At 38.4% G+C, this 20,897-nt stretch overlaps 1 protein-coding gene across 2 annotated transcripts in view; it reads left to right on the forward strand.

Moving 5' to 3' along the window:
* Positions 1-10,590, forward strand: part of LOC142861032 (uncharacterized) — a 29,752-nt gene extending 19,162 nt beyond the window's left edge. For both annotated transcript variants that reach the window (XM_076009597.1, XM_076009598.1), the window contains one exon: positions 5,366-10,590. In XM_076009597.1, the coding sequence (XP_075865712.1) occupies positions 5,366-7,362 (1,997 nt within the window). In that variant the 3' untranslated portion in view covers positions 7,363-10,590. The remainder of the gene's footprint in view (positions 1-5,365) is intronic.
* Positions 10,591-20,897: the final 10,307 nt, after the last annotated feature.

Below are 20,897 nucleotides of genomic sequence, written 5' to 3' on the forward strand. Positions count from 1 at the left end.
GTTCTTTTTGCTTTGGATTGCTTTGGCTATTTGAAATATTTTCTACTTTCATATAAATTTTAGACTTCTAAAAAATTTCTGTGAAGAATGCAATTGGTATTTTCATAGACATTGCATTGAATCTGTAGATCATTTTGAGTAATATGACTATTTAAAAATTATTTTTCCAGCTCATTAACATAAGGAAACTTCGCGTTTATTCATAAGTATTTCAGTTTCTTGATCCATGTTTTATTATTTTTAGTGTAGATATTGTTCACCTTTTTAATTAAGTTTATTGTTAGGTATCTTAATTTTTTATGGTTATTTTAGATGCAGAAAAAGCAATTGACAATATTCCTGTATGATCGAAACACTATAGAAATTAGGTATGGAAGGTATGTCTGCCAGCACCATAAAGGCCATATATGGCAAAAAAATGTTAACATTATGGTGAATAGAGAAATACTGAGAGCTTTTTCTCTGAGATTTGTGAGTTTTGTTTGTTTTGTTTTGAGACAGAGTCTCACTCTGTTGGCCTGAGTAGAATGCCATGGCATCAGCCTAGCTCACTGAAACCTCAAACTCCTGGCTCACTTAAGTGATCCTCTGCCTCAGCCTCTTGAGTAGCTGGGACTACAGGTGCGTGCCACCGCACCGGGATAATTTTTTTGTATTTAGTAGAGACGGGGCCTTGCTGTTGTTCGGGCTAGTCTCGAACTCCTGACCTCAAGCAATGCTCCTGCCTTGGCCTCCCAGAGTGCTAGGCTTACAGGTGTCAGCCAGGGCGTCGGGCCTTTCTCTGAGATTTGGAAAACAAGACACGGATATCCGTTTTCACCACTCCTATTCAACATAGTACTGAAAGTCATTGTGAGAATAATTGGAAAGGAGAAAGGAAGAATTAAAGTCACTCAAATTGAAAGTATGAAGGCAAATTGTCCCTGTTTGCAGAAAAAATTGTCCCTGTTTTAGGTCTATTTTAAAAAAACCTAAAGACTACCCCACAGAAGAAACTTTTGGAACTATTTAAAAATCAGTAAAGTTACAGAATACAAAATGAAATAAAAAATTAGTAGTATTTCTGTACACTAGTAGCAAACTAAAAAAGAAATGTCAAAATGCCTTTTAGGAAGGCTACCAAAAAAAGTCCATTTTGAATTCTCATTTGTATATAATACAAGGTAAGGTCCAACTTCAATTTATTTAAATCATCATAACTACAGATCATAATGCCCTTTAGGTGTTTTTTTTTTTCAATAACATTTTTATTTACAAAAATAATTAAACAACTAATCAAACAATTAAAGTTCCTAGTACTTTTTTAAGGTATGGTACTGCGTAAAACATTTTCCTCTATGAAGAGGGCCCAAACAAAATTTCCATAAGTATCTAGATTCGCTCCTTTTTCCATGGGTGGCACAAAATCTGCAGGCACTCGTAGGAAATTTTTTCTTTCCACTCACTGGAATACACGTAGGTTCATGCTGCTTCATGTCACCTGACAACCTTTTAGGTCGATTTTTACTAGGTGCTCTCCTTGCACCTCCCGGGGAAGAGCTGGATAGATTTTCCTCTCTGGTTCCGGAGAGCCTCATTATTGTCATCGTTATCCAGTCTCTCTCCACCGATAGCAGAAACTGTTTATACTTCATTTTTGCTTATGGATTGAGGAGGTTGTACAGTCTAAATGAATTGAAAAGTCTACAGTTTATAAGGTACAGCACTACTTTTTTTGTCCATTTTATCGTTTTCCTTAGAATGGAACAACATGACAGGAATTGATCCACATGGCAAACGCCTTTCGTGTGGGCATCGTATTCCTTGGTGCAGGCAGGTTTTACAATACTCTCTCCCGTTTTTTCTATTTTTTTTTTTCCTGTTCTCGAGAGAGAAGTGTCATGGATCCTTGATATCATTCTGACAACCCATTTGTCTTTCCATGCTAGGAGAAGAATATCACCTTTTCTAGAAAATATTATGTCATCTTTCTTCATTCTCGATGTTTTCATTTGCAAATTTGGCAGTATACCTCTACTCTCCCTAATGGACAAGACAGTGCGTGGACATCTAAGGTCCATAACAGATGGCACATGGAACACAAGAAACTCATGAGCGGTACTAAATGTGGTGTAATATGTTTTGAAATCAGAAACTATGATGCTTCTAATGGACAAGACAGTGTGTGGACATCTAAGGTCCATAACAGATGGCGCATGGAACACAAGAAAACTCATGAGCGGTACTAAATGTGGTGTAATATGTTTCGAAATCAGAAAGTATGATGCCTCATTTTCTTTTCCAATATTGTTTACTTTTTTTTTTTTTGATGCTTTGAAATTCTATAGGAATTTTAGAATATTTTAACACTTGTGCAAAAATTTCTATAGGTATTTTGTTAGAGATTTCATCAAATGTCTAGCTCACTTTGTTTACCCTAAGCATATTAACAATGTTAAGTCTTTTAGCTCTTGAACAAGAGTGTGTTTACTAGTTTTTGTTTAATGTTCGAATATTCATATATGTTGTGGACATACCACTATCTCTTTTTTTTTTTTTTCTGAGACAGAGTCTTGCCCTGTTGCCCAGACTGGAGTGAGTGCCATGGTGTCAGCCTAACTCACAGCAACCTCAAACTCCTAGGCCTAAGTGATCCTCCTGCCTCAGCCTCCCAAGTAGCTGGGACTACAGGCATGTGCCACCATGCCTGGCTAATTTTTTCTATATATATCTTAGTTGGCCAATTAATTTCTTCCTATTTATAGTAGAGAGGGTGTCTAGCTCTTCCTCAAGCTGGTTTTGAACTCCTAATCTCGAGCAGTCTGCCCGCCTTGGCCTCCCAGAGTGCTAGGATTACAGGCGTGAGCCACAGCGCCCAGCCCATATCACTATCCTTTTGGTTTTTACTAGTAGGTTTATTCTAATTTAGTCAGAAGTAATACTGTTTGTGATTTTTATGTACTTAGATTTGTTGAGACTTGTTTTGTGGCGTTAAGGTTGTCTCTGATATAATATGGTATGTTCAGAGTAAGACTTTGGTATAATTGATTTGTAGTGTTGTTCAAGTCTTCCGTTTCATTTTTGTCCTTTTGTCTTTGTATCTCTTTTGATTATTAAAAATGTAACATCAACTTATCCTATTGTGCTGCTGTCAAATTCTTGCTTAAGTTCTGTAAAAGGTTGCTTTATATATGTGAGAGGTGTGATGGTAGGTGCATATATGTTAATACATGTAGGCACACATATATTATTACTGCTAGCTTCCTCATCAGTGGAATCTTATTATATAATCCCCTTTGTTGTCCTTGTGACAATTTTCGATGTAAAATATATTTTCTCAATGTAACACTATTTGACATTGCATTGAATAACCTTTCTTAATTCTCTTACTTACAGTCCATGTGTCTCCTTACATTTTAGAGTGGGTCTTTTATAGAAATCATAAAGGTAGGCCTTATTTCTTAAATTTATTAAGAAAAAATATGTGTTTTGATTGACTAATTCATTTTTATAGAAAATAAATACTAAAAGAGAATGACTTCCATTTTGTTTTTGTAGGTCTTACAGCTTTTTTATTCTTCTCTTGCATTGTCTTTTGTTTTTGGGTTGTTTTTTTTTTTATAGTGACATGTTTTAATTTTTTTCTCATTTCCTTTTGTGTATCTACTATACTTTCATAATTCTTTTTAATCCTAGGAGTTGAGTTTTGTATCTACTAAAAATATTTTTTCATAGTTCCCATAGATATTATAGAAATTTAAACAAATTTTTAAATTTGTTTAAATTCCCTATGGACGCTCTGATAACTTCCAAGTTGTGAGATTTAAAACAAATTATTTTAAGCTGAAAACGTTCATTGCATACAAAGTCCCTGACTTTCTACATTGCACTCTCTTGATGTCACAAATTATATTCTATTCTGTGTTGTATCCCTTAATGAATTTATGGTTATTTTACGGCTTGTTTAAAAATCTATAGCAGAATTTAAAGTGTTTTATTCACTGTCTATATAATAACACAAAATACTATATGTATACGTATGATTACATTCACCATAGAACTTTATATATTCCCATAACTGTGTGTGGATACTATTTCTGTTTTCAATGTAAAAGGTTGACTGTCTTTGGCAACTCATTTAGGATATAGCTCTTGGGTATAAATTGTGCAAGTTTTTTTTCTTGTTTGTTTGTTTTTACTGAAAAATCTATTGATCATCCTATTCGAGTGCCCTTGTACATACCAAGTAATATTTTTCTTGATTTCAAGATTTTTCTTTAAAACTTTTAAATATTTGATGACAATGTGTCTTGTTTTGGCTCTCTTTCTGTTCTTGCTGGGTGGAGTAGGTTGAGCTTCTTTAAATTTTATGCTATACTCTCCCTCAACCTTAGAATGTTCTCAGACATTGTTACTTCAGGTTTGCTCCCTGCTTATTTTTTTCTTTTCTATCATTATAGGACTCTCATTATAAATATTTTGGCATGCTTGATAAGTCTCTTAGGCTCTCTTCACTTTTCTTCTTTTTTTATTTTTATTCTCTTGACTATAATTTCAAATGGCCTTTTTATCAAGTCTGCTGTTGACCCAATCCAGTGAATATTTAAATTTGATTTTTATTTTTCAGCTCCATACTTTCTTTTAGTTTTTTAAAATTTTAATCTCTTTGTTAGTACTCTCCTTTCTTTATGCTTTGTTTTCTTCCACTTATTTAGTTCTGTGTGTTGTCATTTAGCTGGCAGAGTACCTTTAAGACAGATATTTGAAATCCTTTAGATTTACTTCATATATCATCACTACATTAGGATCACTTAAATACTTTTCTCCTTTCATTGGATTACATTTCTCAGTTTCTTTAATGTCTTTTCACTTTTGGTAATATTTTGGTCACCTAAAAACAGCTACCTCTTCCATCCTTTAGATCAAGGATCCTCAAACTTTTTAAACAGGTGGCCAGTTCGCTGTCCCTCAGACCATTGGAGAGTGTTCACTGTGGGCCCGGGACAAGTCAGCTGCTAAGCAGGACAGGCAGCCACGGCAAAAACACTTGGAGGGCCAGATAAATGTGCCAGGTGGCCTGCAGGCTGTAGTTTGAGGATGCCTGCTTTAGATGATGGCTTTGTTCAGGGGGAATTTAGCAGCATCCAGCCTCACTAGACATTTAGGATACTTGTCCAAACTGTTGGCAGTATGTGTTTTATCTGAAGTACTCTGTATATTTTCCCACTAAAAAGCTTTGCCTATTTCCTGTTAAAAGCCCTTAAGCTTTACGTTCCATGATGAATTCTGTATGTTCTGCAGTCTTTCTGTTGCTGTAATAGTTATTCACTTTTTTTTCTCAGTGAACTCAGCATGTCATTTACACTATATCTGCATTTCTTTTTAGGACTACTTATTAAAGGAAATAATAACCAGTCTTCTGAAAGCCCCAGAGAGACTAATTCTGAAGACCAGAAATTTGAAATTAAAGAGAATATTTCTAAATCTGACCAAGTTCATGAGTCCTTCATTAAAACTTTATTGTCCTTCCACAAACCAGTAATACCATTACATACCAAAACCAACAACTGTGATCAGTATGGTAAAGTATGTACGCAGTCATCATTGCTTAATCAATCTCAGGGAATAGATAATTCGGAAAAACAGTACACGTCTAGTAAAAGTTTGATGTCCTTTATCCAGAACTCAACTCTAAATAATTACCAGGGTATTCATATTGACAAGAGAACATATCAATGCAAGAAACCTGAAAAAACTTTGAACCAAGTCACATTCTCTAGTAAATGTAAGAAAGCTCAATATCCAGAGATCCAGTACAAATCTAAGAAATATAAGGAAGTCTGTCACCAACGTTTCAAGCTTATTAGCCATGAGGATACCCATATTCAAGACTATTCCTACAAATGTAATGAACGTGTAGAAGCTTTTGCCCAGTCAGGAAAGCATTCTCAAAAGCAGGGAATTCGTTTTGGAGAAAATTCATACAGACATTATAAAGGTGTGAAAGTCTTCAGTCAGTCGTCCAACGTAAGAACATGTGACACAATTGATACTGAAGAAAACCTCTACAAACCTGAAGAATGTGGCAAAACCATTAACCAGAGTTCACAGCTTAAATATGAGAAAATTTGTACTGAGGAAAAATCTTACAAATGTGAAGAATGTGGCAAAGCCTTTACTCAGTTTTCATTTCTTCAAGAACACCAAATAATCCATGCTAGAGAACAGGCCTATAAATTGGAAGAATGTGGCAAACCTTATACCCACTCTGCAAGCCCTGGGATACATCCGGTGGTTCATACGGAAGAAAAACCCCACAAATGTAAAAATTGTGGTAAGTCCTTCGACTATCTTTCACGCCTTACTAGACACGAGACAGTTCATACTGGAGAGAAACCTTACAAATGTAAAGGATGTGGCAAAGCCTTTACTAGGTTTTCAACTCTTAGACTGCATCAGAAAATTCATACTGGAGAAAAACCTTACAAATGTGAAGAATGTGGCTTATTCTTTACCTGGTTGGAAAGCCTTAGATTGCATCAGGTAGTTCATACTGGAGAAAAACCCTACAAATGTGAAGAGTGTGGCAAAGCTTTTATCGTTCCAGCAAGCCTTAGAAAACATCAGGTAATTCATACTGGAGAGAAACCCTACAAATGTAAAGAATGTGATAAATCCTTTACACAGAGTTCACAACTTACTGAACATCAGAGAATTCATACTGGAGAAAAACCCTACAAATGTAAAGAATGTGGCAAAGCCTTTATGTGGGTGGGAAGCTTTAGATTTCATCAGGCAGTTCATACTGGAGCCAAGCCCTACAAATGCAAAGAATGCGGCAAAGCGTTTACTCAGCTTTCACATCTTAGGCAACATCAGATGATTCACAGTGGAGAGAAACCCTACAAATGTAATGAATGTGGTAAATCCTTTAGACATCGGTCATACTTTACTCAACATCAGAGAATTCATACCGGAGAGAAACCCTACACATGTGAAGAATGTGGAAAAGCCTTTCCTCAGCTTTCACAACTTAGACGACATCAGTTAATTCATACTGGTGAAAAAGCACACAAATGTGAAGAATGTGCTAAATCCTTTACCCATAGTTCACAACTTACTGAACATCAGAGAATTCATACTGGAGAAAAACCCTACAAATGTAAAGAATGTGGTAAATCCTTTAGACATCGTTCATACTTTACTCAACATCAGAGAATTCATACCGGAGAGAAGCCCTACAAATGCAAAGAATGTGGCAAAGTGTCTGCTCGGCTTTCAAGTCTCAGGCGACATGAGAGAATTCACAATGTAGAGAAACCCTACAAATGTAATGAATCTGGTAAATCCTTTACCCGTAGTTCACTACTTATTCAACATTAGAGAATTCATGCTAGAGAAAAACCCTACGAATGTGAAGAATGTGGCAAAGCCTTTACGCGTAAATCACAACTTACTCAACATCAGAGAATTCATACCACGGAAACTATAGATATAATACATGTGAAAAGGATTTTATAATAAATACACAACTTGGAAGTTATCAGAGTGTCCATAGGGAAAGAAATTTTACAGGTGCAATAAATGTGTAGAAGTATTTAAACTTACATCTAACTACCTCAGTGGATTCACACAGGTAAAAACTAAAGCACACTTTCAGATTTTACACTAACTCAGAGTATTGTAGAGAATGTAAAGTTGAAGCAGTTACATAATTTATCTGCTCATGTTGTTCAAAAGAACAAGAACACTCATGTTTGGAGAGGTATAGTTATAATTAATGGATAATTTGTATTGACAGTATTGGAAATTTTTCAAAGGTAAATATTGATGTAGTTCAATTTTCAAATCAGTTTATGTTATCCTTTCATTCTTAATGTCTATATAAAATATGTATTCTGTTGTTTCTACATCAGAGCTGAGAGAGGCTATTCAATATTAGGACAATTTGATTAATACCAATTTTCCATAAATGTTTAATGACAAATGTAAAGCACATTAAGAAAATCTAAAGAGGTTTTTTTTGTGTTTGAATTATAAAACAATAATACATGTAAATACAAACTATCTAATCAGGTTTTTCATTCTGTATTAAAGAAACTTTCTAAATTTTCAAAATATATTTCCAGTTGCTCCTTAAGTATAACTGTAACATCACTATATTAGAACAAAAATAATGTTTCTTGTGTGCTTGTGACCAAGGAGCATTTAGTGAGTTTTAAAATGCTTTAGGCTATGTTTTAATTAATTTGTTTTGATTAATAATATTCAATTGTTCTTAATGATTTTACACTGATGTGCAATGAATAAAATACTGTTCTGCAACAAATGTTAAACTATCTTGTCTACAATTGTAGTTAACAAATGAAAATAATGTGCTATTTGGGCAACACAATGGAATAACTTTTATTAATCCCTATATTCTGAGGAACAAAACTTTCAGTAATTTCAGAATGTTTTCATAGTTACTATATTGTGTCCTCCTTTTTTTGTAGTTTTGGGGTTGTTGATATGCTTACAATAAAGATTATATGGGAGTATAGGCAGGGCACGTTTGTTCACGGTTGTAATCCTAGCACTGTGGGAGGCTGAGGCGGGTGGATCGCTCGGGGTCAGGAGTTCATAACCAGTCTGCAGAAGAGTGAGAACCCATCTCTACTATAAATAGGAAGAAATTAATTGGCCAACTAATATATATAGAAAAAAAAATTAGCCAGGCAAGGTGGCACATTCCTATTGTCCCAGCCACTAGGGAGGCTGAGGAAGGAGGATCACTTGAGCCCAGGAGTTTGAGGTTGCTGTGAGCTAGGCTGACACTACGGCACTAACTCTACCCTGGCAACAGACTGAGACTGTCTCAAAAGAAAAAAATAAAAAAATTATATGAGAGTATAATTCAATTCCTTACCTTTAAATCTTGAATCATTATTCATAAATTTTCATACACACTTTGTCTTTGTACATGGCCTTTTCTGGTCCATCTGAACACAGATGTTTTGTTTAGATTTACATTTAATGCAATATACAATATATTAAGCTAAAAATTAACTCTGTAAGAGCTATAAAGGAAGAAATACATGTGTGTACCTGTCTATAGTAGCAATTGGGAAGTAGATCCAAACAGATAAGTTCAGATGATTTCATGGTTGACAAGCCAACTAGACCTCACAATTTCTCAAAGCAAACTTAGTTTCTAGGTTAAATTTATTTCTTGCAGATCTCATGTCTCCAGGGTGCAGACTCTCCCCATGTAAATTCTGTCTTTTTCACTTGCCCCCTCTTCAGTTGGAGTAACTATTTGATTTTCTGGTCCTTCAAATTGTTGAACATCCGTGGACTGTCACAGGCTCACACTTTAGCCTGGTGGGTCTTCCACCCTTCAAGCCGCACAAAACACCAGAATTGAGTTTCCAACTGCATCTTCTGAGTTTCAAACTTATCCACAAAGCTAACTGCTGACACAAATGTGGAGGTTTTCATATACATTTCTAACTGTAATTCTTCATCTAGCTTTTGCACCTTCATCTCAGCTGATATCTGTCTTCTGTAACAACTGGCAAAGCTCCTAGTAATGGCCAATCCACTGTTAATACCTCATGGTGATTTTCATCACTCCAGGGTGTAATGTGGTTCTCTCCTAATGAGTTCTCTAGTCCTTACAGGTTAGGGGCATTCCTGTACTCACTCAGTCCATGTGCATGTCACAAATGGGCACCACCACCCCAAATAGATCAGGAGTAACACCCCAGAATTTCCACTCCCGTAATTTCTTCCTCTTGCCCATACTTTGGTTAATGGACTGGTACTGGCTGTCTTGCCACTTGCCACTTGTCCATACATGCAAAGTGAGGCCCAAATGCAGAAGGAGCCAAGAAACCAAAGAAAGAGACAGATAAATCCAATTTGTCTCTAGAGGGTGACTGATTGGTGAATTTATGGGCAGGTGCATAGTCATGGGTGGCAACAACACAGGTGCGTCTCCATGCTGTTGCACCCCAGATATGGGGCCATTTAGAAAAAGGGTATACCTGTTAATGTGCAGAACGGTTAAAGTGGACCTTCCAGGAGAAGACAAAAATACCGATGCCGTGGGCTTCACAGCTTGTGATTTCTGTGATAAATCAAGGTTGTTTTTTACCTAAGGGCAAAATTTATCCTAGTATGTACTCTTACACAAGGAACAGTAAAGGCATTCCCAGAACAGGAGTTAATCACAAGCCCACATGGCGTATGAGCACCCAAGGGGAGGTACTTTAGCCTCCTCAAAATTCCCTGTCCAGTCCATGGGACCCTTAATGTTCTGAAGATCAGTGGAAACTCTCAACCAGGCAGTTTGAATCTCTTTGGTTCTCATATTTAATATTCTCATATTTACTGAACTCGCACAAGTCCCAATTATGCCCAAATTTTTCCTTCTCCTTAGAAAAATATCCAGAAAATTTAAAAATTTTCACAAGAGAAAATACATTAAGCAACGTCAGCTTATTAAGAAAACGTGGAGGCCAGGAGATGGAGAGAAAGTATTTGGGGGCAGGGACAGAGAAAATAGCAGGGTTGGAAGAAGACTGGGTCAGGAGTGTCTGTTTTACCTCACTGAAAGTTTACTTTAAAAATAGGAGTTAGGCCGGGCGCGGTGGCTCACGCCTGTAATCCTAGCTCTTGGGAGGCCGAGGCGGGCGGATTGCTCAAGGTCAGGAGTTCAAAACCAGCCTGAGCAAGAGTGAGACCCCGTCTCTAAAAAAAAAAAAAAAAAAAAAAAAAAAATAGGAGTAACCAGTCGTGTCTAATCTGGGCTAACAGAGATGTGTTTGTCCATGGACAAAAGCGTTTAGAAAGGAGGGCCTGGTGACGGTTTGTGGCGATGGCAGCTGGGCTGTCAAGCAGGGTGATGATGAACTGCAGAATTCATGGGTCTCTGGCTGCAATGCTGGTCCACCCTATTGGCAAGGAGCTTTCCCAGGATCTTGGGTAGATGTGGTAGAGGGGCTTAATTCCCACTCCAAAGTAGCCCAACCATTCCCCAAGAAGCCAAGCCCCTTCTGCAGCACCTGTCTGCACTGCAGGGGGTGAGGATTGCTGGCTGGAGTAGAGATGTGGATGGCAGCTGAATCCCACCAGCCAGGTGTGCAGACAGGTGGCCCAGCTTTTCATGCCAGTGCACTTAGTTGGGACAGACACGTGTTGGCTGTGCCTCCCCACTCTGCCCCTTTGCAGACACTGCCCATCACAGTCAGGATTCTGAGCCCAGGGCTCAGTTAGCAGCCACGTGTGTTCCATGTGGCTTATGAGAAGGGTCTGGGGACTTGTTCATTCCTAGTGCATCATTCCTGGCCAGACCTCAACGCCTTCCACGTAAATGAGGAAGCAAAGTGTCACCGCCAGTTACCCTGAGAATAACCTGCCTATCTGTGACCCTGTCCCAGTGGCTTGGGTGGCGGAAGAGGCAGTTCTGTGCAAGCTCCCTTCTTAGGATTGAGAAGCCTTTACAATGCTGTCTTGTGGACAGAGACTCCAGTGTGGCTGGGCAGGCAGGAGCCACTCAACCAGGCCTCCCATTTTACCCTGTCCCCTCCCATCATGGCCAGGCTTGGTTGGGGAACTCTATGCTGGTAGACAAGCATAGAGACCCGAGGAGGTGGGACCCTGGTTAGTGGTGGTGCCGGGTGTGGGGTGGAGGCAGCCGGGACAGGGCTGCCAGGTGGGAGAAGGAGCCAGCCGCCTCCCACTTTGCGCCTGTGTTTTCTCATCTGGAAAATGTAGGAGCGAGGAGCCTGTTGTACAGGCCTCACCGGGTTCCGATGTGGGTCAAGGGAGGTTCGAAATCTCAGGGTGTTTGTGCCTGGCTCTTCCTCAGAGGGATGGTGGTGGAAACAATGAGGGAAGTTATTTGACACTGAGTCCTCAGGAGACCCTGTGAGGCAGATGTGGTTCCCATGGGAACAGTGAGGAACAGTCTCAGGGAGGCCAGGCTGCATGCCCAAGGTGACACATAGGTGAGTGTTAGAGGGAGCAGCGAATCTGGAACCAAGCGGCCTGGAGGTGGCAGTAGAATCGTACCAGCTGACTCAGGTCAGTTATTCATGGTCCAAGGTCAGTGGGGCTGGGGTGAATCCCGGCAAGTGGAGGATAGTCTCCCTCCTTATCTCTCTCCCAGGCAGGTGTGGACCTCCGAGTTGGCCTCGTGAGAGGAAGCCCCAGAGAGCCCAGATGAGGCAGAGGAACGTGGGTGTCCTTGTGGCAGGGAGGGACTTCAGGGAGGCAGAGTACAGGTGCAACTTCTTTATTCCGTAGGTCTCCATGCTAAGAGAGCCAGGGTCCTTCTCCCCCATCCTTCATTTCTGCTGACAGTGCCTGCGATGCCTCCATCCAGGAGACCGGATAAAGGACCTGGTAGAGCTGGGTTCAGAGCGGATTGGGGGACGGGTGGAGCCAGAGGCCAGAAGACATCGTGACTTCTTACATTCCCACCTGAGAGGATCGCCTCCTCTGTGGCCTTGGAGGCCAGCTTCAGGGAGAAGAGGGAGAACTGGAGACAGCAACAGCGGAGGGTCTTTGGCTTCTCCAAGTGGATGACCTGAGAAGGGGAATCAGGATCACAGGGCACTTTGGGTCCTGCTGGCCTATGTCAATTATGGCCGAGAGGTCCAGGGTTGGACACCCAAGTCCTGGCAACCAGCCTGGGTGGGAGTCAGAGAAGTGGTGGATGTGGCCCCAAAGCAGCTTAGGGGGTCTCCTCCCTGTGTGGCTGAGCTTCCAGACTGTGAGAAGCCGGCGTCAGACTTCTCCCCTGTGACGTTTTCTCTAACAGTGGCAGAAGCGTCCCTCTGAGAGGCCTGACGCAGGTGTGGGCCAGGCTGCCAACCTAGACATCCAAGGGGTGCCCCTGCGGTGCAGAGGGGCACCTGGGACAGCCCAGAGAAACAGACAGACAGCTTTGAAAAGGCGAGTGCCCGGCCGGACGTGGTGGCTCACGTCTGTAATCCTAGCAGAAAAAAAACATCTGATTTTATTCTTTTGTTTTGGAGTATCCAGTTTTCTCAACACCAAGTATTCGGAAGACTATAATTTGTGCATTGTGTATGGTTGGTGAGCTTCTCAAAGATTAGTTTGGTCTTTTATGCATAGGTTTATTTCTTAGCTCCCTAGTCTCTTCTATTGTTTTTTTTTTCATCAACTAGTATGCACATATCATCCGGGTTTTATTAAATATAGTTTTGAGGAGTAGTTTGATTATCAGAAAGTATGATGGTCCCCAGTTTTGTTTTTCAAGATTGCTTTGGCTATTCAAAGTCTCTTTCAGTTTTATATCACGATTTTAGGATTATATTTTCTATTACTGTGAAAAATACCATTGGCATTTTGATGGAGATCCAACTGAATATAGAGAATGCTTTGGATGATATGGAACCTTAACAATATTTATTCGCCCAATCCATATACATGGGAAATCTTTATATTTATCTGGGTCATCTTTAATTTCTTTCATCAATATATATTTTTAAGTGTAAAGACCTTTCACTTCCTTGATTAAATTTATTGCTAAGCAATTTGTTGTTCTGATGCTATTAGAATTCAAATTGTTTTCTTTTTTGTTGGGTATTTTCTTATTACTGTATGGAAAGAACTGATTTGTATATTCATTTAATGTTCTCCTAATTTACTAAGTGCATTTACTAGAATAAACAATTTTTGATGTACTATTTATAATTTTCTATATATAAAACTGAATCATCGGCCGGGCGTGATGGCTCACGCCTGTAATCCTAGCACTCTGGGAGGCTGAGGCAGGCGGATTGCTCAAGGTCAAGAGTTCGAAACCAGCCTGAGCAAGAGCGAGACCCCATCTCTACTATAAATAGAAAGAAATTAATTGGCCAACTAATATATATAGAAAAAATTAGCAGGGCATTGTGCCCATGCCTGTAGTCCCAGCTACTGGGAAGTCTGAGGCAGAAGGATTGCTTGAGCCCAGGAGTTTGAGGTTGCTGTGAGCTGACGCCACGGCACTCACTCTAGCCTGCACAACAAAGCGAGACTCTGTCTCAAAAAAAAAAAAAAAAGATTGCCACCTAAATGAGGGCCTGCCTTCTTAAAATGACCCTCCATTGTTTTGGGAATTAGCAGGGTTTCACAGCCCCATTCCTGGATTACAAATCTCTCATAATAACACATTTTCTTGAGATGGGATCTTGTATTACCCAGGTTGGTCTTGAACTACTTGCCTAAAGAGCATCTCCCACCTCAGCCTCCTGAGTAGCTGTGATTACAGAAATGAGCTATGGTGCTTGTCTCTCTCATAGAGGCACTTTTGTCCATGAATAGCTACCAAAAATATTGTTTTTATGGGAGGATATACAAGTAAGGGACCTCCTATTCCACCATCTTGCTGATGTAACCTTCCCTATACATTTTCACTGTCTATTTTGTTCTATTTCAGATTTTTCTGTAATTTTAGATTCAAACATTCCCAACATTATGCTAGAATTTACATGTGTAGAAGTTAGGTAATTAGTAGTTACTCCATATTAAATAAAAAGTTCTCTTGTAAATTTAAGTTTATGGCAGGCATAAAGGAATTATTAGGATTTTAATCCATTTTCCTCAAACTTTATCTAAACGATAATATGATTTCCAGTTGTTTATTTTATATATCAGTGACTCACCATATTTAAAAAATTCATATTTTTCTTTATTTAGAAATGTAAGGCTTTTCTTTGCTTCAGAAGGCTGGATTACAGCTTTCTCATTTTGTGTAAGAATCATATCAATATATAAATAATGTAATAAAAATTACCTTTAGTTTCTTTCTTTTTTTTTTTTTTTGATTCAGAGTCTCCCTTTGTTGCCCAGGCTAGAGTGAGTGCCGAGGCGTCAGCCTCGCTCACAGCAACCTCAAACCCCTGGGCTGAAGTGATCCTGCTGCCTCAGCCTTCCAAGTGCTGGGACTACAGGCATGTGCCACCATGCCCCGCTAATTTTTTCTCTATATATATTAGTTGCCCAATTAATTTCTTTCTATTTATAGTAGAGACGGGGGTCTCACCCTTGCTCAGGATGGTTTCGAACTCCTGACCTTGAGCGATCCTCCCACCTCAGCCTCCCAAAGTGCTATGATTACAGGCATGAGCCACCACGCCCAGCCCTTTAGTTTCTTATAAATGCTTTATTAAGATTTTCTCATTAGAGCCTTTTATTAATGATTATAGTACATTTTCTGTGAAATTTTACTGCTATAACACTATATGGCGATGATATAAAATATATGCTCATATCTGCTTTCAATCAATGGCCAGTGTAGTCGAACATTATAGTTACCTAAAAAAAGTTCCGTTCTTTTTTCTGAGACTGCCTTACTCTGTTACTCATGCCAGTGTGCAGTGATTCCAATCATAGCTTACTGCAACCTCAAATTCCTGGGCTCAAGTAAACCTCCTGGCTCTCAGCCTTTCTAGTAGCTACGCTCCAAGCATGCACCACTATGCCCAAAGTGTTATTACTAACTTTTGTAGAGACATGGTCTCAACATGTTTTCCAGGCAAGTCCCAAACTCCTGTGATGAAGCAAAAAAAATATTTTTAAATGGTGTATCAAAAAAAATAAAAATAAATAAATAAATGGTGTATCAGTGTTTTGTACAGGATTTTAATCAATAAACACTTCTTATTTTTGTGTTGCAATTCAGTATTACTGCGCTTCTTTTTCAGGGTAGGATCCTTGACATCACTTTATTGTGTTTTTATCTTTACCTATCTAGTATAATGTTCGATGACAATTTGTAACTTTGTATTTATACTTTAAGTCAATCAAAATATGAATCATGGCCAGCCACGGTGGCTCACACCTGTAATCCTAGCACTCTAGGAGGCCAAGACAGGATTGCTTGAGCTCAGGAGTTCTAGACCAGCCTGAGCAAGAATGAGACCTGTCTCTACTAAAAAAAATAGAAAGAAATTAATTTGCTATCCAAAAATATATAGAAAACATTAGCCGGGCATGGTGGCACATGCCTGTAGTCCAAGCTACTTGGGAGGCTTAGGCAGAAGGATTGCTTGAGCCCAGGAGTTTGAGCTTGACGTGTGCGGGTCTGATGCTATGGCACTCTAGCCTGGGCAACGGAATGAGACTCTGTCTCGGAAAAAAAAAAATTTCTGACCACCTTATTATTAGAATATGTATCTTTACAAATCTTGCATAACTCCTTGGTTATTCTGATTACCAATTCTCCCCAAAGCTGAGGTTTGTGCATTTTATTTTATTTTGAGACAGAGTCTCACTTTGTTGCCCAGGCTAGAGTGAGTGCTGTGGCGTCAGCCTAGCTCACAGCAACCTCAATCTCCTGGGCTCAAGCGATCCTCCTGCCTCAGCCTCCCGAGTAGCTGGGACTACAGGCATACGCCACCATGCCCGGCTAATTTTTTTTCTATATATTTTTAGTTGTTTGGCTAATTTATTTCTCTTTTTAGTAGAGATGGGGTCTCACTTGTGCTCAGGCTAGTTTTGAACTCCTGACCTTGAGCGATCCTTCCGCCTCGGCCTCCCAGAGTGCTAGGATTACAGGCGTGAGGCACTGCCCCTGGCCCCCATCTATTTTTTAAGCACTAATTTACTTTATGTATCTACAAGCTACTCTAAGTTCATCTTGTATTTTTTCACCTTCAGCCTCAGAATTAACCATTTGTAAAAGCAGCCCCAGTTACTTTTGTTGAAAATTATTTAGAAACCAAGATCTAAGAGCCAGGTGTGCCCCTTGGCAGTGTGTCACTGCTTTTAGGCCCTCTCAGCAGAGTCTGGGAAATACGTGTATACATATAAACTCAGATACACACATATCTACCTATCTGTCCATCTGGACAGATGTGTTACGAAAGTCATGGGTTCATCTAGATATTTCCAACTTCAGTCCAAGACCACAAAATTTATTCTAGCACTCTCCCCTGGTTTATTTTTAACTTGTGTCAAGCAAAAGGAAATTAGGCTGCAATTATATTTTTTAAGCTAAGGTGTAAAATAATTTCAGAATGTCTAATCCATACCCGAGTGGGGAACATACTACAAGGTGGAATATAATGTTTACCGTCTTAAAGCGTTCAATCAAAATGCTGTTTTCCAAGGTGATTTCGGTCAGAACTTTTCGTCTCTACTACCTTAAATGGGGTTAAATAATACTATCTGTTGTACAGTGAGACGGATTTCTCACTGTCTGCATTCCATCTGAATTCCCCCAACATTCTGGAATTAAGGATGTTTTAAAATTTGCAGATAGGAAAATTCACTCTTTCCTGTGTAGAGTTTATTGGGTTTTAACAACTGTCTAGAGTCACATACCCACCTTCGCAGTACCAAGAACTGTTTTATCACCGTAAAAAGTTTTTCATGCTAGTATCTTGTAGTCAACTCCTTTCCTCATCCTATTATTTGGCATTGACTAATCATTTTCTATCCTTATAACTTTTTACAGAGTGTCACAAAATATAACTATATAACCCATTGTAGCCTTGTAGATTGGCATCCTTCTCTTAGAGAAATAATGTTTAGAGTTATCTATATTGTAATATAAATTGTTTGCTCCATTTTGTTGATAACTAGGAATCTATTCTATGTATGCAAAACAGTTTCTTTATCCATTGACCTGCTGCAGAACATCTGTTTTTTTTTTTTTTTTTCCTACTTCTTTGAGAACATAAATACAGTGGCTATAAACATCCATAAACAGGATTAAAAACATTAGTTTTTAATTGCTAAACCAGATACTCAGGCCTGGGATATATGGGTCGTATAATAATTATATGTTTAGGCCAGGTGAGGTGGCTCAGGCCTGTAATCTTAGCACTCTGGGAGGCCGAGGCGAGAGGATTGCTCAAGGTCAAGAGTTCAAAACCAGCCTGAGTGAGACCCTGTCTCTACTAAAAATAGAAAAATTAATTGGCCAACTAAAAAAATATATAGAAAAAAATTAGATGGGCGTGGTGGCACATGCCTGTAGTCCCAGCTACTCCGGAAGCTAAGGCAGAAGGATTGCCTGAGCCCAGGAGTTTGAGGTTGTGGTGAGCTAGGCTGACGCCACGGCACTCTACCCCAGGCAATGGAGCGATCCTCTAAAAAAAAAAAAATTATATGTTTAACTTCATAAGAAACTGCTAACCTGTTTTCCAAAGTTAGTGTGACATTTTGCAATCCTAGTTCTCATTACCCAAAATCCGCACCAGCACTTCGTATTAGCAATTTTATTTTGCATGGCTGCCATTCTTAGATGTGTGTGGTAGCTCATAGTGGCTTTTGCCTCATTTTTAAAAGAGTTCTCTCTTGAATATATAATTCTATGTTGATATTACGTTTTCCTCTCTGCGCTTGAAAGATGTAATTCCATTGCTGAATTACCTCTAAGGTTGATAATGATATATCCGTTGTTCATATAATTTTCTCCTCTCTGCGCTTGAAAGATGTAATTCCATTGCTGAATTACCTCTAAGGTTGATAATGATATATCCGTTGTTCATATAATTTTCTCTGTATGTATTTTTCCTCTCTCTGGCTATTTCCAAGATTTTTTTTTTTCTTTCTTTCTTTTTTCTTTTTGAGACAGAGTCTCGCTTTGTTGCCCAGGCTAGAGTGAGTGCCATGGCATCAGCCTAGCTCACAGCAACCTCAAACTCCTGGGCTCAAGTGATCCTCCTGCCTCAGCCTCCTGAGTAGCTGGGACTACAGGCATGTGCCACCATGCTGGCTGATTTTTTTTTCTATGTATATTAGTTGGCCAATTAATTTCTTTCTATTTATAGTAGAGACGGGGTCTCGCTCTTGTTCAGGCTGGTTTCGAGCTCCCAACCTCGAGCAATCCGCCTACCTCAACCTCCAAGACTGCTAGGATTACAGGCGTGAGCCGCCACGCCTGGCTGCAAGATCTTTTTTTTTATTATCAGATTTTAGGAGCTTCACTATTATGTACCTAGGTATTATTTTCTTGTATTTTCAATTTGGTGTTTGGTAACCTTCTTAGATCTAAAAATTTCAGCTTACAAATTTCTATAAGTTTTCAGCTATTAACTTTTAATTTTTTTTTTTACCCCATTTTTGTTTTGCTGTGTCTCCACTCTACTTCTGGGACTCAATCATTCTAGAGGTCTCTGAGGCTCTGTTTATTTTTCTTCAAGCTGTTCTTCACACCTGCGATTAGGTCAGAAAATTTCTATTTCTGTATTTAAATTTCTTGTTTTTACTCTACTGACAAACTCCAAAGTAACTTTTTATATTATCATTTCATTTTTGGATATTTTTATAATTTCCATTTCTTTGTATGAGTTGCATATCAGAAAATGAGAATACTTTTCTAATTTACCCTGATGAATATATAATAGTTGCTTTCAAATTTGTCTGATAATTGCAAAATTTCCTCAGGAAGGTATTCTCAGAATACCTTCTACTGCTTGACTTTTATCTTATATAGGATTGCACTTTCTATTTCTTCACACATCTTATGAATTTTAAAATTCTTAATATTATAAATGAGAAATGTAGAGACTAAGTTTTGTTGAATTCCTTTGAAGACTGCTTTTCTTAAAGAAGGCAACTTGGCTAGACTAAAATTCCAATATATGTCTCCTGTTAATATAGGCACAGCTGAAATTTTTATTGAATTCTTATACATCATATATACATTCAACCTAGATATGTATGTCAACATAAGTATGTATATTTTAATCACATTTTATTGTTGCCAGCTGTAAGCATCTTAGTTCAAAAAACTGCTCTATCATTGCTAAATGCTGAACCTCAGTGTAATTTGCATTTTAGATTTTATATCCTCTACAGGGAAGCATTTCGAAAAAAAATTTTTTAATTAATATCAGAAAATAACATTTTACATATTTATTTATATCTATGTATACTTTTGTCTCTTTCTAAAATACAGTATTATAAGGCCGGGCGCGGTGGCTCACGCCTGTAATCCTAGCACTCTAGGAGGCCTGGGAAGGCGGATTGCTTGAGGTCAGGAGTTGGAAACCAGCCTGAGCAAGGGCGAGACCCTGTCTCTACTAAAAATAGAAAGAAATTAAATGGCCAACTAATATATATAGAAAATATTAGCCAGGCCTGGTGGCACATGCCTGTAGTCCCACCTTCTCGGGAGGCTGAGGCAGCAGGATCACTTCGGCCCAGGAGCTTGAGGTTGCTGTGAGCTAGGCTGATGCCATGGCACTCACTCTAGCCTGGGCAACAAAGCGAGACTCTGTCTCAAAATAAAAAATAAAATACACTATTACATTTGTGACATTTATTCAAACCATTGTATATACCTATATTTTATTTCATAGTTCTTCTTACATTATAGTAAATATATTGTAAAATTTCCCATTTTAACTAATTTTCTCATTTAAAGGTCAGTGGTATTAAGTACAGTCACATAATTTTATGGAATATAATCTGTGTGGATATCATAGTTGCATAACAATGTAAATGTACTTAATGCCACTACACTGTACATGTAAAATAGGTAACCTTTATATGTATTTATACAATCATTTCTGTCCATATGGAACATTATGTACATTATATCACAATGAGTGGATGATTTAAAGAATAATGACATTAAATAACACTAAAATAAAGCATGAGAATTTTATGTGTATAATTGAAAAGACATTTATAAGTATAAAACAGAAGAGCCATTTAGAATACAAATGACATTTTTGAATATTTTTTCAGAAGGTTAAACAAAGTAAAAATCAATTAGACCCTAAATAATAAATTAGAATTTTATAGGACTATAACTGATTTTAAAGAATACTCCAACAAAGCAAAACTCAAAAAACTGTCAAATTTAAAACAGAAACAAATATTGCCTGAAACTAAGTCATCAAATCCATTTATAATCTGAAATTTGTGATTAGATATGAGATTAGAAGTCCATTTAGGTAATT

The sequence above is a fragment of the Microcebus murinus genome, chromosome 13 (genome assembly GCF_040939455.1).
Source record: "Microcebus murinus isolate Inina chromosome 13, M.murinus_Inina_mat1.0, whole genome shotgun sequence".
Lineage (NCBI taxonomy): Eukaryota > Metazoa > Chordata > Mammalia > Primates > Cheirogaleidae > Microcebus > Microcebus murinus.